The following is a 27,922-nucleotide window of genomic DNA, read 5'->3' on the forward strand; positions in this document are numbered from 1 at the left end:
TCAGGTCCACTTCTGTAGTTTATTTTCGATGTCTCTTTCTTTTTAGAATAAATATATTACAAGTGAGGGTCGACGGTGCCCTCGTGCAGTATTAATTCATACACGCTGAGGTCGTTCTACACCAAATTATTACACTGAAAGGTCACTCTTCTTATTATTTACTGTGTTTAATATTACACACCAACACCAACCCTTACTTTAATATGCGGAGCGGTCTTTAATAACACAATGTTAAATTATAACTTGTCGAGGTTGCTTTATCCAACACAATGCCGCTCTGACCTTAAAAAAACTGACTATGGAGGTCACTTTCTAGACCAACACTGAATTTTAACATGTGGATGTCAATTTTTCCTAGTGCATCTGCTACACAAGTTCATGTGAGCATATGTGCATTAAAGATAAACAAACACAAATGAAAATCCACTATCTTTTCACAAGATTTTTGACACTGACGGTAATTATATAATTTGATAAAGTCAAGAATCAAAAGGACGACAATAACAATATGAAATTAACTCCATATTCATGTATTATGTAAGATATTAAAAAGCAGAGCAGTTCTGGTTTACCTAAACAGCAGATTTCTATGAGTTGAAGGAATTTACAGCTAAAGAAGATATAACCTATTGTCTGTATGTTACAAAATATTACATACATGATCATCGTTATTTTTCTTTGTAACCTGATGGATTAATATTTAGAATTTTGACAAAAAACAGTAATGCATTTACAGCTAATGTTAGTTGTATGTATTTAGTTGTAAGCAGCTTATACACATGAGAGAGAGAGAGAGAGAGAGAGAGAGAGAGAATTTTGTATGGATTTAGTTGTAAGCAGCTTTATACACCTCTGAGAGAGAGAGAGAGAGAGAGAGAGAGAGAATGAGTATGGATTTACTTGTAAGCAGCTTTATACACTCTCTGAGAGAGAGAGAGAGAGAGAGAGAATTTTATGGATTTAGTTGTAAGTAGCTTATACACATGAGAGAGAGAGAGAGAGAGAGAGAGAGAGAGAGAGAGAGAGAGAGAGAGAGAGAGAGAGAGAGAGAGAGAGAGAATATTATATGGATTTAGTTGTAAGCAGCTTTATACACTTCCGAGAGAGAGAGAGAGAGAGAGAGAGAGAGAGAGAGAGAGAGAGAGAGAGTTATATGGGTTTAGTTGTAATGAGCCTGATAAGCAGCTTTCTACACCTGAGAGAGAGAGTAGAGAGAGAGAGAGCAATATATCATTGTTCAGCGAGATCGGAAGTCATTAAAATGGAGGGACCATTAACTTAATCCACCAGCAAGATCTCAAGATTGAATGGAATGTTTTAAGATTGAGGAAGAGGTGTTCAGTATTAAGCAACAATATAAAGACTCCACAGATCAAAGTAAAGATGGAAATTTATTAGATATAATAATAATAATAATAATAATAATAATAATAATAATAATAATAATAATACATAGCTTTTTCCACGGCATTTAATTTGTACAGGATCTTCTCAATCGTCTTACACCTTCTAGCCCTTCGTTGGCTGAGTCGGCTGAGCTTGACTGTTCACTGATGGGTCGAGTTCTGGCCGGCTGATGAAGAGTTATAGGACCCTACTTGGTGATAGAAATTCATTTCACATAATGTGGTTCGGATTCCACAATAACATGTAGGTCACGTTGTTAAATAACCACTGCTCCCAGCCACGTAAAATAAGTTCATCCTTCGGGCCAGTTTAGGAGCTGTTAATCCAGCTCAGTGGTCTGGTAAACTAAGGTTATCACTTTTTTTCATCGTATGTAGCTGTATAGCCTACCCAGTCAACACCCCAGATGCTAACAAAGAAGATTGTAAGGTCAACAGAGAAACGTCATACAATCAATGCTGTGAAACAGCTGTTTAATGAAGTAACTATCTTAGCGATTCACTGTTCACAATGCAATAAACTTCATACTCCAAAAATCAAATTATAAATGAAATTAGACATTACATGAAATGAAAATGCAAGATATCTGTTACCTATGTTGATACCATCTCACATAGGATTAGAAGGCAATGAAAAAGTTGGACTTATGCAAAAGAGGCTAGAACACTCCCAATATCAGCAGAATTAATACCATGAAGATTATACTTAGATACAGTAAAGCGGTGATTAAGAAGAAATGGCAAAATAACTGGAGGGAAAAGTAACTAATAATAAATTAAGAGAAATAAAAGAAACTGCAGACCCAGCCATCATCCTATCAGAATTGCTGCAGGTTTTCAGCAATGTTTACAATGGCTAAGAATTGGTCACACTAAACTGACACATGGTTACTGGATGATAACCCCATGCCCCATACCTATGCGAAATATGTAATATACAAATAACAGCAGCTATATTTTAAAGGTATGTCTAAAACATAGAATCCAAAGAGACATTTTATTTAGAAGATATTCCTTTAAAGATATACTGTCAGGAAAATTACAAATTTTCACTTTTAATATCTCTAAAATTCCTAAATTTAATCATTTATACGATAAAATATAAGTAAGATTCATAGAATAATTTATAATATATTCCTAATTAACTATTGTCTAGATAAACATGTGTCGTGCTAGGTTTCTAATTAAATTATTAGGTTTAAATAGCTTGTCTAATCCTTCTGGCCAGCTCCAGAGACATACAATCAGTGGTCTGTTTAAACTAATGCAAAAAAAAAAAAACGCTACTGACCTCAGAGGCTTCCCAACAACAACAACAACAACAATAGCACACAACACAATAATAATAATAATAATAATAACCTTGAATTAAACAGAAGAATGCATTTGTACTCGTAGTTTCCTCAATCTCTATATGAGTTTCATTTGTGAAGCAGGTAAATTATACAGATGTCCAAAGTTAATTTATCTCCATCACTGCAATACTACCATTTCTGAGTATGAGTAAGAAGCCAGGTATAATTGTGCCCTGGTTCATCTGCCTGGTAAATTATTGAGAGTACTACTGAAACGTCAAGGAATAAATGAACTTTGGACAGCTGGTACATATATATAATTTACCCGCTGCTACAAAGAAACCAGTACAAAATTAACGGCATCCATAAAGCCAATATGTTCAATGAAGCTTGTTTGAAGAAGGGTCTTCTTCCCAAATAATAATACACACACAATAATACACACACACAATAATAATAATACAATATTAATATTAATATTTTATGTTTTGATACTTATCAATTTTTCCTCTTTCTTTCTCATCTCCATGGGACACCAGAGTAGATGAGAAAGAAAGAGAAAATATTGTTAAGTATCAAGACCTGAAAACCGAAATAAGAAGGACATGGAATATGCCATTGGAAATTGTATCCATAATCAGAGGAACTCGAGGCATGATCCCAAGATCCCTGAAAAGGAATCTGGAAAAATTAGACGCCGATGTAGCTCCAAAACTCATGCAGCAGAGTGTGCTACTAATTACAGCTCACATAGTGAGAAAAGTGATGGACTCCTAAGGAGGCAGGATGCAACCCAGAACCCCACACTATAAAACCACTCACATAGACAGATGACTGATAGAAAAAAATTATACTCTACTAAGATCGAACCTAGGGCCTATCGAGTTACTAACTTTGCCCCATGTCATTAAAGATGACAAATTTAATTACTTCCACAGTACCTAAGGGGTTACATAGGAAAGTTGCATGCCTTGCAACTTCACGAATTATCTCTGTAGAGTGACTATTATGGAAAGCAACACAGAACCATAGATAATTGTGAGTAATTAAAGTCTAATCATATTCACGTGTCTCAGCTTCAGATCACACTTTCTTATGCTTACAGAAAGGAAAACATCAATTTAAAAGAACGTATACTTCAGAGATGGCAATTTCATCAAGTCTGTCAAGAAAAATGCTATACGCCAAGGATATGATAAGACTTGCCAATTGTGTCTTCATTCCTTTATTTCTAATGACACCGATTTGTAACAGAGTTGAAAATATTGACTTGGAAATATTATTCTCCTTAAAGACTTTCAAGATAATCTAGTTGAAGCTGGGCCAGGAGGAGATATGAGGAGGAGGAGGAGGAGGATATGAGGAGGAGGAGGAGGAGACGGTATATGAGGAGGAGGAGGAAGACGAGAGGAGGAGGAGGAGGAGGAGGAGGAGGAGTAAAGAAAAGACGAGGAGGAGGAGGAGGAGGAGACGAGAGGAGGAGGAGGAGGAGATAGAAAGGAACTGGAGATATACAAACGGCTTGTATGGATACCGCGTATGGTGTATGGGTCACGTCAAGTCGAGGGAACGATGATTTTTCCAGAAACAACAGCGCCTTTAAATGGGAAATTAAATGTTTATGCTGTATATCAAAACATGTGGAGTACCCAAGTGTTTTTTCTTATTCCCATTGAGATTCTATTTATCTTTGCAGCGACAATGTATCAGCTAGGTAGCTGATTTTGAGGATCTGCAGCTATTGTGAAGACATGGGTAGGCAACGCTTGTAATTTCACCATAAAACTTAATGAAAGCATAAGAATAGCAGATCCACACACACACACACACACACATTATATATATAGGTATATATATATATACTGTATATATAATGAATGTAACCTGGACAATACTTTCCTCTGGCAGGTAGGCTTGAAGGTATTGTGACTTCCATGTTCAGCAAATCTTTTTGGTTCCTAGGATTGCTTTTAATTGCTATATCTTTACCTATCTGCCTACAATATAGCTTAGTAACGTATACGATGGCAACAGCACAAAACTTTCTTGCACAATCAATGCTAAAACTTGAAATGATCTCCAGAATAGAAGTCGCTTTAAGAAGCAAAGAAATGCTGGAAATAAAAGAGAACGCAATATACATATATATGGCATATCGTATTTGCATTTACGTGCTGGCGCTTGACTGTAGTGACACACCTGGACCAGGAGTTGGTTGAAATTGGGAGTTGTCTTTGAGCCTTATCTATTCAGTCTCGTCTGAGGAAACCAGCAATGTTGTGCTTGATCCGAGATCAAAGAGGAGAGAGAGAGAGAGAGAGAGAGAGAGAGAGAGGTATGCACACACCATACCAGGCCTTGTCACTTGAATATTTGATGGTCGACTACATTATACCCAGTTAAGCCACCTGGACATTTGGTAAAAATACATACGACATACCTACATATGCACAACATAAATTCGCATACCCGTTGTACTCTAAACTAATAAATTGTCAACAACGAAATTGCAAGGTGTGTGATGTGGTATGGAGGCTTTAGGACACAAGGCTCTTTAACTATGTTTGTGCTTTGATCAACATTATTCCATCTTGTGTGTCCGGGTCTTGTTTAAATAAACATCGGCGCCTCTCGCGATTCTCGTGTGTTTCAATTTTCCAACTCCACATCGTATAGGTTTCTTCTCTTTTGATAAATTTATATATTTCACTTTTTCCCCCTAATTGTATTGATATTCTGGAACCGAAATATAAAATTCAGGCCAAAGGCCAAGCGTTGGGACCTCTGAGGTTATTCACCGCTGAAAGTGAAATTGAGAGTAAAAAGGTTTGAAAGGTATAACAGGAGGAAAGCCTTGCAGTTACACTATGAAACAACTTCTAGGACAGGTAGAAAGTGCGATGGAAGAAAGATAATATGAACGGAGGTATAGTAAAAGAAATGAGAGGGGTTGCAGCTAAGGACCGACGGGACGCTGCAAAGAATCTTAAGTAATGCCTACAGTGCACCGTGTGAGGTACACTAACGGCACTAACCCCCACACAGGGCTGTATTGATATTTATCATTTTGTTCAAAGTCGCTTACTCTGCTTGCTAAAACAGCTTGCTAAAACACCATGACTACAGTTCTCCTTACTCATATACTGCAGGATTATCTGTTAGCAAAAGAAGATGAGATAAATAGATAATATATATAATGGAAAATAAACAGATGGTTAATGTATTATAGACGTTAATTTGGTTGAGTAAGAAGGTCAATATATAGTTCAACTTGAGGGGATGGGTGAAAATCTGCAGTAAAATATTAAGAAATAAGTTAATAAGAAGGAAGTAAAAGTATTAAGGTGTCATCGGATGCACAAATGCCTGGAGCCTAAAGGGGTATGTGAAGAATTTGCAAAGTTGAAGGATGAAGTCAAAGGTAGTTCAGAGTTTGTGTACATATAGTAAATGTGGGTAAGGCGAGTCAATAAAAAGATTCGGTAGTGGGATATGGACATGACAGATCTAGTATAAAAAAAAGAGATTATCTGAAGTGCAACTGTTTGATAAAAGAAATCATGTACAGGTATATAGGAAGATGGTAGTCATGAAGAAAAGTGAGAGATATCTATAATGAAATGCCTTAACCCTAACCAGACACGAGAGAAGCTGCATGGATACCATGCAAAATTTATTACCAACTTTTCCCTGTGACCCCAGCTAAAATGAGTCTCGATGTTGTATTACAAACTTGACTTTCATAAATAAGATTTTTCGAGCTACGGAAAGATGGAATGCCTAAGTAGCCTATAAATACATAATTAAAACGAAGTTCTTGAATTATCTGCAGTATTAAAATGTTCGTAAAATTAACTGGCAAAAAAGAAAAGCATCTGTGGAAGTACCTTAATACTGGTCCAAAGCCGGGATACATATATATATATATATATATATATGTGTGTGTGTGTGTGTGTGTGTGTATGCGTGTGTATGTGCATAGCATATGTAGTATGTAGATCAGCAATTTATGAACATTCATTATTAAATCGCCGAGTTCGCAGGTGACGCTGAAAATGCATGCCAAGTCATGCTCGAGCTCAACACACGCACAATATACTCGTTACACAGTTAAAGCCGCAAGATCATGATACTAAAAGAGTCAAAGAAGTTATAATTTAAATGATATTGGTTTGTTACAGTGTTTTCAGACGCTGCATGAAATCTCGAATGACGAGAACACGGAACCTCTGAGACATAGTACTTCCGTGAATAGCAAGAAACAAGTATTTTTTGGCAGAATAAAAATAAATGTTGAAAGAACAGTCTGCATCCAGGTGAAAATAGGTTTGCAGAATAAAAACAGTCAAAGAAGAAAGAAGCAAACAAAATAGAGTGGAAACAAGGATCTTTGGCATAGTTGTAACAATAAATAGTGGAATGAACAAACTTATCTTCATTTTTATGATTTCGCTTCATTTTCAGCTCTACTCCATATTCGAAGTTAAGTTTTGTTCGTTTCCTTTTTTTTAACATTTGTTTTTAATATGCCAAAAGTTCCTTGTTTTCCCCTTCTATAGTTTTGTTTGCTTGCTTTTTCTAACATTTGTTTTTATTCTGCCAAAATTTCCTTGTTTTCCCTTTTTATAGTTTTGTTTGTTTGCTTTTTCTAACATTTGTTTTTATTCTGCCAAAAATTCCTTGTTTTCTCTTTATATTCACACGGAAGTGGCTGTAAAACCTCCAAGGGAAGCGAGAGGTTCCGTGTTCCTCAGTCATTCTCCCGAAATTTCATGCAGCGTCACGAAACGCCTCGCTGACAACGACAGGGGTCAAGTATCATTTAAATTGCCTCTTCTTTTGACTCTTTTGGGTATCATGATGCCCCACTGGAGCTTGCTTGTTTATTAATAACAGTATAACAGCCGTTGGTGGTCAGGTAATGACCCAGCATGCGATTTTCATCGTCACCTGTAGACTCAGTGATTTCTGTCATGGATGTTCATAAAATTATGATCCTGTATACTGCATATATGTATATATACGCACACATATACACACACACATACACACACACACACACACACACACACACACATATATATATATATATATATATATGCTTATCCGGCTTTGGACCAGTTTCGTAAAGGAAAATTTCCCACAGATGCTTTTCTTTGCCAGTTAATTTTACGAACATTTTAATACTGCAGATAATTCAAAGAACTTTCGTTTTTAATTATAATATTTATAGGCTACTTAGGCATTTCCATCTTTCCGTAGCTCGAAAAATCTTATTTATGAAAGTCAAGTTTGCTTAATACAACATCGAGACTCATTTAAGCTGGGGTCACAGGGAGAAGAGTTGGTAATAAATTTGCATGGTATCCATGCAACTACTCTGCATTGTCTGGTTAGGGTTAAGGCATTTCATTATAGATATCTCTCACTTTTCTTCATGACTACCATCTTCCTATATACCTGTACATGATTTCTTTATCAAACAGTTGCACTTGTGATAATCTCTTTTTTATACTAGATCTTGTCGCAACATATCCCACTACCGAATCTTTTTATTGACTCGCCTTACCCACATTTCATTACTATAAGGTGGCCACAAATCCTTGAACTACCTTTGACTTCATCCTTCAACTTTGCAAATTCTTCACATACCCCTTCGAGCTCCAAGGCATTATTTCATCCGATGACACCTTAATACTTTTACTTCCTTCTTATTAACTTATTTACTAATGTTTACTGCCAGATTTTTTCACCCCATCCCCTCCAAGTTGAACTTATATATTGACCTTCTTTTCAACCAAGTGTTCGTCTATAATACATTAACCACTCCTGTTCTTTTCCATTATATATATTATCTATTTATCTCATCTTCTTTTGCTAACAGATAATCCTGCAGTATATGAGTATGAGAACTGTAGTCATGGTGTCGTGCTGGTTTTAGCAAGCAGAGTAAGCGACTTTGAACAAAATGATAAATATCAATACAGCCCTGTGTGGGGGTAGTGCCGTCAGTGTACCTCACACGGTGCACTGTAGGCATTACTTAAGATTCTTTGCAGTGTCCCGTCGGTCCTTAGCTGCAACCCCTCTCATTTCTTTACTATACCTCCGTTCATATTATTCTTCTTCCATCGCACTTTCTACCTGTCCTGAAGCGTTTTATAGTGTAATCGTAAGGCTTTCTCCTGTTATACCTTTCAAACCTTACTCTCAATTTTTCACTTTCAGCGGTGAATAACCTCATAGGTCCCAACGCTTGGCCTTTGGCCCGAATTTTATATTCCATTCCAGAATATCAATACAATTAGGGGGAAAAAGGAAATATATATAAATTTAACAAAAGAGTAAAGAAACCTATACGATGGAGTTGAAAATTGAAACACACGAGAGGCTTTGCATATTTTTGGCCAGTTCTGAGACCATACACAGGGCCTTGACCATCCCTGGGTCTTCCGGTATTTGCATATTTCATGAGACATACTTAAGCCTACGATTCATCTATACATTTATTCTACAAAACAATAAATGATGAAGAAGAAATGTGTGGCTGTAAAACTCGCCAGAAGACAGCTCCTCTGGACTTGTCGCCTGCTCAAAACGCGTCTGGTACAACACTGGACCTCCTTCCTTCATTCCTGTCACTGGCCTCAAGTAGTAGCCTCAGGTGTTTGACTCTGAAACAGCTCTCCCCCTCTCCTTCTCCTCCTCCCCTCCTCCTCCTCCTCCTCCTCCTCCTCCTCCTCCTCCCTCCTCCCCTCCTCCTCCTCCTCCTCCTCCTCCTCCTCCTCCTCCTCCTCCTCCTCCTCCTCCTCCTAGTTTGTGTTTATTTACTTTCTCTGTGCCTTTGATCAATTCCTTCCAGTTCTCATTTTTACGACTGAATCTGTCTGAGTTGTGTAATTCCAGTGCTTGGTAATTTTTTCATAATTTTTCCAGTTATGTCTCAAAAAATCTTTGTTTTAATAACATGCCTCTTCCTCCTACCTTTTTCAAATCCTTTGCACTTGTTGCCTCTGTTAAAATATATAGAAAGGTCATACATGGACTTTATTTTATTAGACCCTGCTGAGGAGAAAGTCCCAGACTGTCTCTCTTTCTCTCTCTCTCCCCAAAGGTGGTGGAGGAAGACAGCAGTATAACTCCACATATAATTATTATCCAAGTTCAATTAGACATGAAAGTCTTCCTCCTATTTCATATCCTCAAGTTTTTATTTCTCCTCTTGCCATCGATATACTATTGGTTTCCCTTCCCCTTAATAAAATGAAAAGGTGTCTCTCCCTCTCTCTTTTGGCATTTCAAAGTTTCTGATAAGGTGTTCATAGAGACTTCTTTCACTCCATCATTCAGTTGATCTCATCTGAAACTAAGGAGGTTTTTTCTTCTTCTGAGATTCAAGACACATTTCCACTTCCCCAGTATTCATTGATTGCCTCTTCTGTTTCAGTCATGCTTTTGGAAGGTCAACAGTCTGACTCCCTCACTCACTCACTGACTCACTGACTCACTGACTAACTACTGCATTTTTATCATGAAATAGTTTTGATAATATACTTGTTCTCTTGACAAGTTGATCAACATTTCTAAAAGTTGAATTCTTTGACTGACTGACTTTGACTTTTTAGTTGCAATTCTCATCAGTTCCATTTGTGGTTCTGTTGAATTAATCATTGAATTATTTTGAATGACTTTCTTCTGGACATTTTTCCTTGTTTTACATGTTTGTAGATACAATATATATATATATATATGTATACATTCATTATCATAAGTTGTACGTATTTGAAGCAATAACAAAATGCAGATCCCAAAAGATTATGATAAAGTTGACATAAGATTTTTATTACCTAAAAACTAATGTTTTTCCATTTAAACCTTGTCACCACAACTACTTATTCATCTATGCATAACATGGCTAATAAAACACCCAGTGTAAGCAATCAGTGTATTTGCAACGCTGAAACATTCACCAAACTATGACAAAAGCATCCTTGGCATTTCAGTGTTTCCATATAGATGGATAGATAGATAGGCTGCAATATTACAGCTATAAAAATGCAACCGCATCTCAAATATGGTCCGAGAAAAGGACCTAAAAGATAAATAAATAAATCTCAAGAGTCATAAAAACATGTCAAAAAAGATCAATGGAAGAAAATGTATAACATTTTCAACATTGTTATTCTTACAAGTGGAACCTGAAATGCAGCTAAATGATGAAGAAGAAGAAGAAGGAGCCGTAATTAAGTGTATAAACATTGACGCAGAACCTCCATGAATGACCACTACTGTTCTTTCTTCACCTGCAAAACAACATAGTGACGTCCCTTCTTCATATCTTTTTCTTCTTCTCTTCTCTCTCTCTCTTCCCTTTTTCTCTTCTTCTTCTTCTTCTTCACTACCAGCATACACAATAACATTAAGCATAGAAGTGAGAACCCGTAACGTCCCGAATTTGTCATTTATGCAGATCGCCCCCTCTTCTTATCTTATTCTCTTCTTCGCTCTCTCTCCCTCTTCTTCCCTTTTTCTCTTCCTTTCTACTTCTTCTTCTTCTTCTTCTTCTTCACCATAAGCGTACACAATAACATGAAGCGTAGAGCTATGAACCCGCAGTGTCCTGAATCCCCTAATTCTGCAGATCGCCCTCAGTAGTTCAACATCCTCAATTTTCTTTGTTCCGTCAGGCAGGTAAATAGAGATTGACCTCAAGGGCGGAACGGGTAACGACTGGAGCAGAAGCTTCAAGTCAGGAACTGAGGGAGGAACAACAAAAGTGGGAGGATATTAACACCTGCTGTACTTGACTTGCACTCACTCTTGCTCAACACAAACACACATATGTATATGTATATATTGTATGTATATATATAGGGAAGTATTGACATAACTCTTTAGAATCTCGCACCAGAAGAAACAGGCATTTCAGTGACATTGCTACTTCCCTTTATTCTTCTTCTTCTTTCTAAAGAGTTGCTCTACATAAATAACTCATGAGGTCATGAAGAAGAAGAAGAAGAAGAAGAAGAAGAAGAAGAAGAAGAAGAAGAAGAAGAAGAAGAAGCAGAGAATACATAAAACGCTAAAGTGTTTCAGCTATGGCTGAAGGTTTTATTATTATTATTATTATTATTATTATTATTATTATTATTATTATTATTATTATTATTATTATTATTATTTTGTGTGTATGACGTCATCCATCCATCGTGCCATTATCTTCCTCCTCCTCCTCCTCCTCCTCCTCCTCCTCCTCCTCCTCCTCCTCCTCCTCCTCCTCCTCCTCCTCCTCCTCCTCCCTCTTCCTCGGAGGATAACTACGGAGTCTCTCTCTCTCTCTCTCTCTCTCTCTCTCTCTCTCTCTATATATATATATATATATATATATATACATACATACATACATACACACACATATTAATAGATATATTTCTGTATGTCTATATATAAAAACTGACGGAGTCTCTCTCTCTCTCTCTCTCTCTCTCTCTCTCTCTCTCTCTCTCTCTCTCTCTCTCTCTCTCTCTCTATATATATATATATATATATATATATATATATACACACATACATACATACACACATATTAATAGATATATTTCTATATGTCTATATATAAAAACTGACGGAGTCTCTCTGTCTCTCTCTCTCTCTCTCTCTCTCTCTCTCTCTCTCTCTCTCTCTCTCTATATCTATATATATATATATATATATATATATACATACATACATACATACATACATACATACATACATACATACATACATACATATTAATAGATATATTTCTCTATGTCTATATATAAAAACTGACTAAAAATCACTGTACTCGAGAGGAAATCAGGATGTGAAAATATAGCATAAAATGTAGTTAAGACTTTCAATACTCCTATTATTCACCATTATAAATTGAAAAGTCTTCCTTTTTTTGGCCCCTTATTCTTTTTCCTCCTGCTACTCCTGCTTCTTCTTCTTTTCATGCTGTTCATAATGGAGGAGGAGGAGGAGTAGGAGGAGGAGTAAGAGGAAGAGGAAGTGTCGTTCGCGACGGTTAAAATTTTGATGACACTGACGCTCACCTCTGTCAAAGTCAGTCCATAAATCGGTGGTCCCTTCATTCCTGTTTGTTGGAAACGTTCTGTATATGACTTGGGCCACGCGATCCTCAGAAGCATCTCCCATGTAGTATGTTAACCTCAGTTCCTTTACTGAAGACGCCATGAGACAAATGGGACGAAGGCTCTCGAAGTCTTGGTACCCAGCGTCGTCCTGGATGCCCAGTCCTGTGGATGAGACAAATGAGAGGAAATTCCGAGATATTATTATTATCTACAACAACACAAAATAATAATAATGGCTGACTGTATTGAAGTTTTTATGATATCTCACTATATATATATATATATATATATATATATATATATATATATATATATATATATATATATATATATATATATACATATATGCCGATGTATTTACATAACTCTTTAAAATCTCTTGTCAAAAAAAAAAAAAAAGGTTTCAGTACTTTTTATCGCTCAGGGAGTGAAGGTTGAAGAAGAAGAAGAAGAAGAAAGTTCCTAAGAAGAAGAAGTTACCTAAATTTCATCCACTGGATGCAAAACCTCCCCCTGTCCGGAGAGTTGTGCGTATTCCCTTAAACACATCCTGATATTAATCTTTGAGCGAACATCCGACTGGTTCGCAGAATATAATGTTTGGTTGAGTTGCGAAAGATCTCCTGGTACTTTTGAAAGTGACAAATCCAACACAACCTCTTTGGGCTTCAGTTTAAGCAGTAAGGACGGTAGGGCACAAAGACTCTTGGGTTCTCTGAATTCCACTCGGTCCCTCAGGGAAGTATTTCTCATCTGCGACGCGAGTGATTCCAGAACCTTATCGTCCAACCTAGTCCCAATACTTGGGTCCAGAAGATCGTCATGTCCCTCAACAACGAAAGGAGAGAGGCTGCACGATACATAGAGTTCATGAATATTATGTATTGTATCGTAAAGCACATCTCTCTCAGTACTGTAAAGTATTTCTGGTATGAGGGATATGACTGGTCCGAATTTTAAAAATAACTGGGATAGATTGCTTTCATCGCATAATCCTCTCGACAGCAGCACCTCCGTAACAACGTTACCTCCCTCTTGTGACCTTCCGCTTGATGTGGTGACGATGTCATCGCAGATGCTACTTGCAGCTGCAAACTCCTGTTCACTTACTTGTCTGTGGCAGTATACCTTCACAATCTCCTCATCTTTCTTCGTGTTCTTTACGGAGAAATAAGATGACATGATGGCTTCCAAGTTCTGACGTACCTCTGGACAAATAATCTCTTCTTGAAAGGTTGTCACATCTTCGTCAGACCATTCGCGTTTTTCCTTGATGTAATCTTGCAGAGACCATTTTTTGTACAGTGCATCGAATTCCTCCAGTGATTCTTCAGAGATTCCTGTCTTGTTGGAGATTCTCTTGATCCTGTGCTTTCTCAGCTGTAAGTAGACTGATGTCCAGGTGCCCATTTTATCCCTCAAGTCTGGACACTCAATGTAAAGGAGAATGAACAGGTTAAAATACAGTGGAGTTTGCAGGATGGCTCTGATGTCAGTGTTCATTTCTCTTATTTTCTGAAGCAGCTCATTTTTGATTTGCTCCTGTTGGGTGACGTCATTTTTCAGTAGGTAGCCAACGAGCTTTTCTGTGAGCAATTTCGTGTCCTCTTCCTGAAGACCTGAAACTTTGAGGTTGATTCTGGAACGATTTCTTTTGTTCACAATATCTGTCAGTTCCATGGTCTTTCCTGGACGTGTTGTGACAACATACTTCATGGTGTTTGAATTAAGTGCTAACATTTCGTCAAAAAGCTTTCTAGACTTCCCATTGGCCTCGTCATATCCGTCGCATAAGACCAAACACTTTGAACCTAGGACCACCGATTTGACGAGGTCGAAAGGAAATATGGCAATAGTTTTTGGAATCAAGTTCTTGAGGTAGTCATCAAAGTTGTCGTGGTCATCATTTTGGAACTGCATATAGAGCAGGAACGGGAAGGAAGAGAGTTCTGGTATATCATTTGTCTTCTTGCACCACGCCTCTGCACAGGAACAAAGAATCGTGGTTTTTCCAGAACCTTCATCACCGGATATAATCACAACTTCAGAGTCTTTCCCCATTTTGTCTTCGTTGAGGATTTCGTTTTGATTTACACTAATACTCTCGTTGCCATGGCCCTGGTCATGCTCCACTTTTAAACAGACCGTGATGTCACCTGGATGCGTAGTACCATACTGAGCGAGCCAGTGGTAGGGTAAAATCTGACAGTGGCGTTCATGAACAGACAGGAGTTCTGTTTCAGAGGAGTTGAGTATCATGTCAGAAAATTCACTCCCAAACTCTTCTATTTCTTCTTTAAGCCCTTGTACATCCTGAGGTTTTAAGGGATCGTATTTCTCACGGATCTTTTCCAGGAGCTTTGGAACAGCCTCCTGGATCTCTGTCTCAAGCTTGTCAATTTCACTGTAATTAGATGGAAAGTGAGACTTTGCCTTCGCAAGAGTTTCCGCGAACATTGCTTGGTAGTCTCTGAGTTTACTTTCCAGTTCAGTGTCTGACATATCAGGGGCTTCGTGGCTAACAGAGTTTCTCTCATCTTTGATTTTTACGACTAATCCTCTGAGTTCACCACCAGGGTCATTCACCCCCTTATCCCAAAGAGTTTGGCAGATCTTGTTCATCACTGTGATGTCCAGATCTTTCGGAAGCTTATCACTAAGATTTTTAATTTCTTGGGGATTGAAAGGAGTCTTTTTCCGTTGTAGTGGAACTTGGTTTTCGTTGAGAATCTCTAAGATTGTCTGGTTTGTCCCTCGGAGGAAACTCAGGTTGCATATCTTGTAAACTACTTCCTTCCCCCAGTGCGTCACAAAATAGTAAAGTTTCAAGAACTTCAAAACTTTCGGGGAAGAAACTGATCCTGAGGAGGAAGCCATTTTTTGTCTTAACAATCGACGATGGGCGTTGGCTACGGAAGACAGAGTCTTCTTGTGCGTCCATATTATCCCTCGCAAAAGACTTCAAGAAGCGACAACCTGAGAAGGATGTAAAAGAATAATAGCTGTTAAAAACAGGAAGCAGAATGAGAGAAATAGCAATAGTGATAAAGCGAGAAGCAGTGTTAATATCAGCTTTACCTTGACTGCTCGTGATGAGATCAATAGAAATCGGAGAGAATTTGAGGAGTTGGAGGAAGGGAACAGATTGATGGGTGGGGGAGACTAGAGAAAGGGAAGGAAGCAGACCTCTCTCTCTCTCTCTCTCTCTCTCTCTCTCTCTCTCTCTCTCTCTCTCTCTCTCTCTCTGTTGAAACAAGGAATAGGAAAAGGTACTCATTCAAACAGTTGGGATGGAAATCAATTTTGGGGCAGGGATGGAATGAAGTACAGCTCTCTCTCTCTCTCTCTCTCTCTCTCTCCTCTCTCTCTCTTTGGGAAAGGGATGGAATGAAGTACAGCTCTCTCTCTCTCTCTCTCTCTCTCTCTCTCTCTCTCTCTCTCTCTCTCTCTCTCTCTCTCTTTGATGGAAGGAGGAAATAGGAAAGGAGCTCATTCAAAGAGTTGAGATGGAAATCAACTTTGGGGGTGGGTGTGAAATGAAGTAAATCTCTCTCTCTCTCTCTCTCTCTCTCTCTCTCTCTCTCTCTCTCTCTCTCTCTCTGTCTCTGTCCAAACAGCCGAGAGAGAAATCAATTTTGGGGTGGGGTTGATGTAGAAAATCTCTCCTCTCTCTCTCTCTCTCTCTCTTTGATGGAAGGAGGAAATAGGAAAGGAAAATCATTCAAAGAGTTGAGATGGAAATCAACTTTGGGGGTGGGTGTGAAATGAAGTAAATCTCTCTCTCTCTCTCTCTCTCTCTCTCTCTCTAGTTCTGATGAAGGAGGAAATAGGAAAGAACTCATTCAAAGAGTTGAGATGGAAATCAACTTTTGGGTGGGTGTGAAATGAAGTAAATCTCTCTCTCTCTCTCTCTCTCTCTCTCTCTCTCTCTCTCTCTCTCTCTCTCTCTCTCTCTCTCTCTCTCTCTCTCTTTGATGGAAGGAGGAAATAGGAAAGAAAGAGCTCATTCAAAGAAATTAACTGAGATGGAAATCAACTTTTTATGCTTAAAATTAACGGGGTGAGAGTGTGAAATGAAGTAAAATCTCTTCTCTCTTTATGCTCTTAACGAGAGAGAGAGAGAGAGAGAAAAGAGAGAGTCTCTCTCTCTCTCTCTCTCTTTATCTAAAATTAACTCTCTCTCTCTCAAAAAAATCTTTATCATAAAATTAACGAGAGAGAGAGAGAGAGAGAAAGAGAGAGTCTCAAAAATTTTATGAAAATTAACGGAAGGAGGAAATAGGAAAGAGAGCTCATTCAAAGACCTTACAATTCGTTGAGATGTGTGAAATCAACTCTTGGGTCTTGGATGGTCTGTGAAATGAAACGCATAAATCTCTCTCTTGAATAGACTCTCTCTTAATGTCTCTCTCTCTCTCTCTTGCTCTTTTTGATAATTTTAGTTCTATTTTCTAATTCTCTCTCTGCTTGAATTACTGTATCTCTTCTCTTTGGAGACTATATAAATTTAAGAAAAGTAGTATTTAACTTCTTCTATTCTAGCTGTAAATTCATTTCTAGCTTTGGCAATAAATGTGGGTACCATATTATATTGCAATATTCATTGGACTACGAACGTGGGCATAATCATGTGTTCAGCTTTTCTTGTTTTGAAGTAGGTGCGCTTTGTCTTTGCCAATAGAATTGCTATTTGATCATTGCATAACATATTCTCAACATCACACCAAGGTCTTTAACTGCTCTCTCTCTCTTTATCACTCTTTATCAGAGTTAAATACTCTCTCTTTATATATTTTATTTAGTTGTAGCGAGTTCCTATCCAAAAGAGCCAGTTTCAATAGAGTCTAGTTCTGCAAAATCACAAACAGCAATGCAGCTAACACATTCATCCGATTTCTCATCGTTTGCAATCACTATCTGTTTTCTGTTTTGCAAAAATTTTTTACCACTTCCCAACAATGTTAGAATTTTTCGCTAATAGTGTTATGATCTACCTTGTCAAAAGCTTTTATTTTAACACTTTTTCATTTTTATCATATTTTTATATGTGTTTGTGTGACAGTTTATTTTTTTTGTTAAATGTTTCTTTTTTTTTAATCCTTTCATATACTTTCATAATATGAGATGTCAGACTCATCTGCCTTAGTCTTGAATGCTTTTGGTCAGTAGGAGTAATATATGCTAATTTATGCTCATCATAAATCTTCTATACTTTGTCTTAATAATATTAGTGGTTTTGCGATTGATATCCACTTTCTTTAACAATATGACAGGTACTTGCATCCATTTTAATTTCATTAATAGAGAATATCTATATCTGATAAGTATTCAGTATTTTCATCTCTTATTTCATTATCTGTTTTCAATCATTATCTTTCTGCTAAGTTTACATCTTCGTTAATCGCCCTTCAATATATTTATCTAAGAGAAAAATTTTAGAGAGAGCTTGATATTTTGTAGAGTAATTTCTTCTAGGTTCCCTTTTTCATTTTCTTTTGAGAGAGATCACTTTCCAGATTCTTTTCTTTTGCAAGAGACTTTCTAATTTTCTGAACAAGATCCTTCTGTCTCTTGGAATTCGTGACTGATGATTACTTTTTTTTTCTTCGGTATATATTTTTCCACTATTTCTAATAGTTTATATAATATAAAGGGTAAAGTATATCATCACTTACAAATATATTTTCCCATTAATTCTACAAAAAATACTTATGCATAAAATTAACAAATACTAGATCTAAAATATTATCCTTTCTTGTTGGTAGGTGATTTATTTGCTGAATGTTATGTTCTAGAGCATATCTAATAGAAAGCCTCTTATCTTCTGACTACTATTGATATGTATAAATACAACCACAGTCTCCTATTCGTTCTTTCCATTCTACAAAAAGGAAAGAAAGTCTCCGAGAGTATAGTCCAATCCTTGTGATTTCTACATATTTCATCCAATTTTTCAATTATTATGTCAAACTCTTTTAGTATTAGGGAACCTATATATTACAATGTTCACTAATTTTTCATATTCAAATTCTACAAAAAGATTTTTTTCCTTGATTGGCATCTCTCCCATATATCGTGTTCCCCCTTTGATTTCTATTTTTCTATCTGATCATAAAATTAATCTGAGAGAATAGGTTTCAGAGAGAGAAAGAGAAGAACTCTATCTTTCTTTTGAAGTATGACTTTAATTCTAATCAAAAATATTTATGCATAAAATTAACTTTGTGAGATAAAGAGAGAGAGAGATCCCTTAGATCATAGAGAGTTCCTTGAGAGAGAGAGAGAGAGAGAGAGAGAGAGAGAGAATGGTTTTGACAGCACAGGCTCTTGCTTGAAAATATTTTTTCCTCCATCTATGTAAACAATCGTCATTTATCTAGATTCTTTCAAAAATGTTCATCCCAATTCTTACTTTTCAGTCAAACATGAAATAAAATAATAATAATAATAATAATAATAATAATAATAATAATAATAATAATAATAATAAATAATAATAATCAGGCTGTTTTCATCATTCTGCAATTGTCTTCTTACCATTTTTCAGATGATAGTGCTACATATAAGAACTAGTACTTTAATAGTTAGTGCGGCATAAAACATAGGTGCTAGTACTAAAATCTCTAGGTCAGTGGGACAAAAAACGATTTAAAAATCTCGATTTTTATTGAAAAAAATTTTGTTAAAAGCCCCATTTTCAATTTAAAAAACCCGTCAAAAATAAATCATGATTTAGTATTGAGTAATATACGTAATGCCACGTTGGAATTCAAACGTTGAAATGTCGTGATTTTGTCGTTCTCGGTAAATCTCTGCCGTCCTTCGTTCAACGCTCCAAATGATTGGAGCGAATGAAGGCTCCTTTTTTCTTCTTCTTCTTCTTCTTCCTCCTGTTCTTGGGGGACTTCCATTGCATGTCTCCTCAAAATAACAGAAGATCCTGCAGTTTTTCTATTGCAGCAAGCAATTTGCAATAAAGGCGAGAGTTGGTTAGTATCAGTTCCATAACTGTTTGTTATGGCCTGTCCACACTAGCCGGTTACTTCTCAAAATCTGGGGTCATTGTGCTTGGGTTGAAATCTGGGCGCTCCAGTTTCAAAATTCTAAAGGCTTTTTTTATGTTTCCTTGTTTTATTTGTCAGCGAGATGGAAACTCATGCAGATAATTAATAGCGTGGATTGTATACAGTTGATAGAATGATTGTGGAACCATTTTGAATGTACCTTCGCAGCCAGTGTGTACCAGTTGCAAGTTATTCGTTGGTAGGGTCGGTAGAGTTCTCGGCTAGCACTCTGCTAGGCCCGAGTTCGAGTCTCCGGCCGGCCAGTGAAGAATTAGAGGAATTTATTTCTGGTGATAGAAATTCATTTCTCGGTATAATGTGGATCGAATTCTGCAATAAGCTGTAGGTCCCGTTGCTGGGTAACCAATTGGTTCTTAGCCGCGTAAAATAAGTCTAATCCTTCGGGCCAGCCGTAGGAGAGCTGTTAATCAGCTTAGTGGTCTGGTTAAACTAAGGTATACTTAACTTTCAGTATCATTTGCAAGTTGGTCTAGCAAGATTTTCCTTGCGAATATTAGTATTTCCTGGGAATCTCTGGTATCGTCATAGAATTAATAGTTTTCTTCATTATTCTTCCCCATAGTAATTGTTTTGAAATCTTCAGGTTAGGTTAGGTTAGGTTGGGTTAGGTTATGTTAGGTTAGGTTAGGTTATGTTGGGTTAGGTTAGGTTGATTTCTGAGGTTGACTCTGGTTCAGTAAAGTAAGCTTCAGTTTTTTGTCTTTTTCTTTGGATGCATTTCCTAAGTGCATTTCTTTTTGGCATGCAAGATACCGTTTCATAGTCAATATTTTGGGTAATGTTAGCAGACGAATAAGCAGGCACAACCAAAATGGAATCCAAATCACAAGACGAATATTGTCAGACTGAAACGAATATGGAATCCAATTCACAAGACGACTATTGTCAAACTGGAAAAATAAATATTAAACAAATCACAAGACGAATATTGTCAAACTAAAAACTAATATGGAATCCAAATCACAAGACGACTATTGTCAAACTGAAACGAATATGGAATCCAAATCACAAGACGACTTTTGTCAAACTGAAACAAATATGGAATCCAAATCACAAGACGACTATTGTCAAACTGAAACGAATATGGAATCCAAATCACAAGACGACTATTGTCAAACTGAAACGAATATGGAATCCAATTCACAAGACGACTTTTGTCAAACTGAAACGAATATGGAATCCAATTCACAAGACGACTTTTCAAACTGTCAAACTGAAACGAATATGGAATCCAAATCACAAGACGACTATTGTCAAACTGAAACGAATATGGAATCCAATTCACAAGACGACTTTTTGTCAAACTGGAATATGGAATCCAAATATGGAATTGTCAAACAAATCACAAGACGACTATTGTCAAACTGAAACAAATATGGAATCCAAATCACAAGAGGAATATTGTCAAACTAAAACGAATATGGAATCCAAATCACAAGACGACTATTGTCAAACTGAAACGAATATGGAATCCAAATCACAAGACAACTTTTGTCAAACTGAAACGAATATGGAATCCAATTCACAAGACGACTATTGTCAAACTGAAACGAATATGGAATCCAAATCACAAGACGACTATTGTCAAACTGAAATGAATATGGAATCCAATTCACAAGACGACTTTTGTCAAACTGAAACGAATATGGAATCCAATTCACAAGACGACTTTTGTCAAACTGAAACGAATATGGAATCCAAATCACAAGGCGACTATTGTCAAACTGAAACGAATATGGAATCCAATTCACAAGACGACTTTTGTCAAACTGGAACGAATATGGAATCCAAATCACAAGACGACTTTTGTCAAACTGAAACGAATATGGAATCCAAATCACAAGACGACTTTTGTCAAACTGAAACGAATATGGAATCCAAATCACAAGACGACTTTTGTCAAACTGAAACGAATATGGAATCCAATTCACAAGACGACTTTTGTCAAACTGAAACGAATATGGAATCCAAATCACAAGACGACTTTTGTCAAACTGAAACGAATATGGAATCCAAATCACAAGACGACTTTTGTCAAACTGAAACGAATATGGAATCCAAATCAAAAGACGACTATTGTCAAACTGAAACGAATATGGAATCCAAATCACAAGACGACTTTTGTCAAACTGAAACGAATATGGAATCCAAATCACAAGACGAATATTGTCAAACTAAAACGAATATGGAATCCAAATCAAAAGACGACTATTGTCAAACTGAAACAAATATGGAATCCAAATCACAAGACGGCTATTGTCAAACTAAAACGAATATGGAATCCAAATCACAAGAACTTTTGTCAAACTGAAAACGAATATGGAATATTGTCAAACTGAATCCAAACAAGCGATCATATGGAATCCAAATCACAAGAATCCAAATCACAAGACTATTGTCAAACTGAAACAAAATATGGAATCCAAATCACAAGACGACTATTGTCAAACTGAAACAAAATATGGAATCCAAATCACAAGACGACTATTGTCAAACTGAAACAAATATGGAATCCAAATCACAAGACGACTATTGTCAAACTGAAACAAATATGGAATCCACATCACAAGACGACTATTGTCAAACTGAAACGAATATGGAATCCAAATCACAAGACGAAACTATTGTCAAATTACAAGAAACAAATATGGAATCCACATCACAAGACGACTATTGTCAAACTGAAACGAATATGGAATCCAAATCACAAGACGACTATTGTCAAAAGGAAACAAATATGGAATCCACATCACAAGACGAATATTGTCAAACTGAAACGAATATGGAATCCAAATCACAAGACGACTATTGTCAAACTGAAACAAATATGGAATCAAATCACAAGACGACTATTGTCAAAATGAAAAAAAATATGGAATCCAAATCACAAGACGACTATTGTCAAACTGAAACGAATATGGAATCCAAATCACAAGACGACTATTGTCAAAATGAAAAAAAAATATGGAATCCAAAGCACAAGGTGACTATTTTCAAACTAATGCAACTATCTAACCATGGTAGAGTTGCCAGTTACCACTTAATTAATAAAAATTTTACTGCTGATTCAGAACTAGCTATTTTGCCCCACTAGCTCTTATGGTGCACTAGCTATTTTAGAACTAGCTCCTTTGGGACCAGCGCTTGTGTAGCATAATCTCTCTCTCTCTCTCTCTCTCTCTCTCTCTCTCTCTCTCTCTCTCTCTCTCTCTGTTGGAAAGAAGGAAATAAAAAATAGAATAGGCAGTTTTATCTATTATATGTACTAAGAGAGAGAGAGAGAGAGAGAGAGAGAGAGAGAGAGAGAGAGAGAGAGAGAGAGAGAGAGAGAGAGAGAGTCGGGGAAGTATGAATTTAATTCTACAAAAAAATATTTATGCATAAAATTAACGAGAGAGAGAGAGAGAGAGAGAGAGAGAGAGAGAGAGAGAGAGAGAGAGAGAGAGAGAGAGAGAGATGTTTTGACAGGAAATATTGATGTAGATTCTTTCAAAAATGCTCATCCCAATTCGTACTTTTCAGTCAAACACGAAATAATAATAATAATAATAATAATAATAATAATAATAATAATAATAATAATAATAATAATAATAATAATAATAATAACAATGTCTTTTCTATGAATGATATTAATTAGAGTGAACATTGACGATTCCCATCTATAGAATCAAAGCACAACTCACCATCTTCATTATCCCTTCTTTCCTCTCTCCCCTTCTTCTTCTTTCTTCTTCTTCTTCTTCTTCTTCTTCTTCTTCTTCTTCTTCTTCTTCTTCTTCTTCTTCTTCTTCTTCTTCCTCTTCTTACTATTTATGTTCCCGCACCGTCAATAATTGCACTTTCTGTGGGGGCCCAGAATTTGATAAGGGCGTCCTCCCTAACTCACTGAATAATAGGTACTACTTGGAGTGGGCCTGAGAGAGAGAGAGAGAGAGAGAGAGAGAGAGAGAGAGAGAGAGAGAGAGAGAATAGAGCGTGCTGAAGGATATAGCACCACTTCATTTCCTGAGAGAGAGAGAGAGAGAGAGAGAGAGAGAGAACGAACCTCATGCACTCATAATCTATATATATATTGTTAAGTGGGAAACTACTGGCGAACATGGGTTGCCAGAAGTCACCAGGATTTGGAAGTTTCCAACATAGGAAATGAGGTGAGTGAACCGCCATCTTACGATCCCAGCGACCTCTGGAAGGAGCAAGAAAATAAGCCCCCGAGGTCATGCAAGGCGAGAAACAGCTCAGAGCAGTCGACTCGTCGGCCTCAGAAACCTGCCGGCAGCAGGCACTCCCATTAAACTCATCCCTCCAGGCCTGGTGAATTCGAGAAGGACCCTCCATTGCTCCGTTATAAGGTAGCGTCCTGATTCGGGCTTCTTTCTACAGTAAAAAAATAAATAAATATATATATAAATAAATGAAAGGCTTTTATGGAAGCTTTAGCGCAAAATCATTATCAAATGAAACGTGATTCATGATTCATTTGTCTTTTATTCAGTGATAATTCTAATGCGTCTGTAGGTGTGTGGCTTTCTAGATTCACCAGTCATTTGTTTCTTCATTTCTCTTATAAAACTGGATACTTTCTTGACTAAAGCTTGCATACTGAAGTTGTGTAACATAAATGAATAACAAATGCACCTTATTTTTGTAATTAGAACAACAATCTTGTTATTAAGTTTCGTAATGAAAATGGGACTATGAAGGTCTAGAGGTGAACTCATCGGGTGCTTGCAGCTGTGACTGGGCTAGGGGGGGGGAGGAGGAGGAGGCGTTCTCCTCCTCCTTCTGGCCTCCGGCTATAAGGCCGAATTCTCTTTCGATCTCTCGGGAGGAAATCCTTATCTCTCTCTCTCTCTCTCTCTCTCTCTCTCTCTCTCTCTCTCTCTTTCTCAGCCTATGCTCCATCACTATAGTTCAACTAAGCCAACAGACGCAGAAGAAGCTGGACTATCATCCACCATCGCTTCGAGGTCATTTAGAGTCATTTTCTTCCTGAGGACAGTGGCCGTGTCAGTGAATGTCATTGACATTTATTCATGATGAATATTAACGAAGGTTACGCATTGCATGTAGGAAGGAAGGAAGGAAGGAAAGAAGGAGTGGTCCATCTGACCATGGCGATACGTCAACTTGTGTTGGACGATGTTGCATGGCGATATTTATGCATTGGTTTTATTCAAGATTTTACTTAATTACGGCACTTTTAAAAGCACAAGACAGTTCTTTAGTGAGTAAAATGACGCTCATTAGACTCTTGTCTGAGAATATGGAGTGAAAACAGTGTCAAAATAAAGTTATTAGAAAGCAATGTTGCCAACTAGTGAATAAAAACCGCCCTTGGCAAAGAAAATGAGGAGGATTATCAGCAGTGTCAATTGAGACGTCGGAGCGAGAAGTTGTACGCTTCGTGATTCGCTTCTTCCGGGATTTTGTCCTCGTGCTAACGAAGGCCGCATTGTGACGCTATTTTCCTCTTATTACCCAAAAGTAAGTTATTTAGTCACTGAATAGTGTTACTGATCACTTCACAAATAACGCTTCGTTATTTGTTTAAAATTGACGTTATGGCTGCAAGGAATTATTCTACTGGAACGAAACATATATCCGTTAAAATTCTCTTATTTATTTGAAATAAGACTCTCTCTCTCTCTCTCTCTCTCTCTCTCTCTCTCTCTCTCTCTCTCTCTTTCTGTCTTTTCAGTTGTAAGCCGTTATTACCTTCTACTTCTTCCCAGATTACACTTTAATAATAATAATAATAATAATAATAATAATAATAATAATAATAATAATAATAATAATAATAATAATAATAATAATATTATTATTATTATTATTATTATTATTATTAATAATTATTAAAATTATTATTATTTTATATGTTCATCAACAGATCGTAAGGACGGCCTCGTATTAAAACGCAATAATAATAATAATAATAATAATAATAATAATAATAATAATAATAATAATAAGCATTTGGCTGTCATGAAATTTCAAGAAGCCTCAATGGTACGGCAGATAACCTGGCTTTGACCCACAACGCTCAACTAGCCACCACGTACGTAATTCAGCGTTGAATTAATTTTCAGAGATTAATGAATTTGTCTTCGTCCACCAATGTCAAGAGTGTATGTATGTATGTATGTCTTTTGTAAACAACCCACCCATTCCCACCCACAACCAACCAACAGCACCCCTCACCCGCAGAGAGAGAGAGAGAGAGAGAGAGAGAAAGAGAGAGAGAGAGAGAGAGAGAGAGACTTCAAAGAAATGACTATAAAATCGTTTCAAAAGTAGCTGTCACAAAGGCGTAACCCAACAGAGTAAGAGAGAGAGAAAACATCCGTAGGTAATAATACAATGAGGTCCAGTTTACCTTGAAGTCTTAATTATCACTGGGCAACTTTTTCATATTTAATATTAATTTTTTCTATTTTATTTAAGTGATGGGAGTTATATAATTATATAATGAAATAAAGAGAGAGTAACTGTTGAATAAAAAGTAAATACATATTTGTAACGGACACATTCCGAGAAGTAATTGTGGTTATCAGAATATTCCTTATATATCTGGTACAAAGCGGCAAGTAGACTCTTTACATGTATGTATGTATACTGTATTATGTATACATCATTAAGTGTTGCAATAAGGCTACTTCACAAAGAGTCAAGTTTGAAATTTTAAGCTTGAAACTTATCAAGTCTCAGTTCACCAAACTTGTCTGGAGTGAGTGTGTTCTGGGCATCTGAGGGGCGTGGCTACCGCACGTCGCTCAGCCAATGAGAATTTGGCGGCCCTGGAGCTGCGTTCTGATTGGCTGATAGTTCGGAGTACTTGGAGCTACCGCATATAAACAAACATTCCCGGATGTGTTCTGTCCGTCTGGAGAGAGTGTTTACAGGACGTCGCTCAGCCAATGAGAATGTAGCGTTACCTAGCTCTGCGTTCTGATTGGCTGAAGGTTACGCCTAACCAGAGTGACGAGATGTAAGCAATCTTGATTGCGCCAGTTGCCATTACATGTTGATGTCTCGTGAATATTCAATCTGTCGTAAGTGACATTATTGTTTATATTATAGGCTACGGTCCTAAATCTACGCACCATTTACAGTGATGAAAATGAGGTTAATGATGATGATAGTGAAAGGAAAAAGAGAAATAATGGTGATGATGACATTGAGTTTTGTTGATCTTGTAGTGAATAAAATTTAACGGGTGACTTTCGAGATTTCTATTTTCTTATTGTAAAATTTAGGCTTAAGCCTCTATTGAGGTCCTCATTCAGGGCTGAAAGGGAAATTGAGCGGGATAGTAAGACTTGAGAGGTGTAACAGGAGGAATGGAAAAGTTTGAATGGCATAACAGGAGTAATAGAAAGGTATGAAAGGTGTAACAGGAGGGAAAGGAAGGTTAGGAAGGTTTAACAAGATGAATAGAAAGGTTTGAAAGGCACAACAGCAGGAAGAGAAAGGTCAGGAAGCTGTACTAGGAGGAATAGAAAGGTTTGAAAGGTGTAACAGGAGGAACAGAAAGGTTTGAAAGGTGTAACAGGAGGAATAGAAAGGTCTGAAAGGTGTAACAGGAGGAATAGAAAGGTCTGAAAGGTGTAACAGGAGGAATAGAAAGGTCTGAAAGGTGTAACAGGAGGAATAGAAAGGTTTGAAAGGTGTAACAGGAGGAATAGAAAGGTCTGAAAGGTAACAACAGGTGGAAAAGCCTTTTTAATTGAAGCACTATGAAATAATTGTCAGGCTAAGGTTGCGGAAAGGAAGATGGAAGAGAGAGAGAATATGAACGGAGGTAAAATAAAAGGAATGAAAGAGGTTGTAGCAGCTAGGGCCCTTGGAATGAACACTGCAAAGAACCTAACGCCTTTTAGTGCTCCCAGATATTTAAAGCAGTCACTAATTGTGTCATGGTTACTTAATGAACTAAATAAATAATGCGGTGGGATTTAAAATATCCAAAGTTTTATCTAGTTCATTATGTAACCATGACACAATTATGA

General features: G+C 37.0%; 2 protein-coding genes and 2 long non-coding RNA genes across 6 annotated transcripts in view; 2 read left to right on the forward strand and 2 right to left on the reverse strand.

Moving 5' to 3' along the window:
• Positions 1-10,632: 10,632 nt before the first annotated feature.
• LOC136845689 (uncharacterized) lies at positions 10,633-12,984 on the reverse strand. Its single transcript, XR_010855211.1, has 2 exons — positions 12,781-12,984; positions 10,633-11,457 (listed from the first exon to the last, which is right to left on the reverse strand). It is a non-coding gene; the product is annotated as an uncharacterized lncRNA (long non-coding RNA).
• A 318-nt stretch (positions 12,985-13,302) lies between these two features.
• On the reverse strand, positions 13,303-15,699 carry LOC136845655 (uncharacterized). Its single transcript, XM_067115804.1, has one exon. It carries the CDS (start codon positions 15,697-15,699, stop codon positions 13,303-13,305), a length of 2,397 nt encoding a protein of 798 aa, XP_066971905.1.
• Positions 15,700-22,368: 6,669 nt separating this feature from the next.
• Positions 22,369-23,001, forward strand: LOC136845656 (uncharacterized). Its single transcript, XM_067115805.1, has one exon. It carries the CDS (start codon positions 22,369-22,371, stop codon positions 22,999-23,001), a length of 633 nt encoding a protein of 210 aa, XP_066971906.1.
• Positions 23,002-24,819: 1,818 nt separating this feature from the next.
• LOC136845690 (uncharacterized) overlaps positions 24,820-27,922 on the forward strand; it is a 36,946-nt gene continuing 33,843 nt past the window's right edge. Inside the window, exon 1 of one of the 3 annotated variants that reach the window (XR_010855214.1) lies at positions 24,820-25,397. This is a non-coding gene — a long non-coding RNA (uncharacterized lncRNA). The remainder of the gene's footprint in view (positions 25,398-27,922) is intronic. The other 2 variants (XR_010855215.1, XR_010855212.1) reach the window with 2 other exon arrangements.

This window comes from Macrobrachium rosenbergii, chromosome 14 (genome assembly GCF_040412425.1).
Source record: "Macrobrachium rosenbergii isolate ZJJX-2024 chromosome 14, ASM4041242v1, whole genome shotgun sequence".
NCBI classification, from domain to species: Eukaryota; Metazoa; Arthropoda; class Malacostraca; order Decapoda; family Palaemonidae; genus Macrobrachium; species Macrobrachium rosenbergii.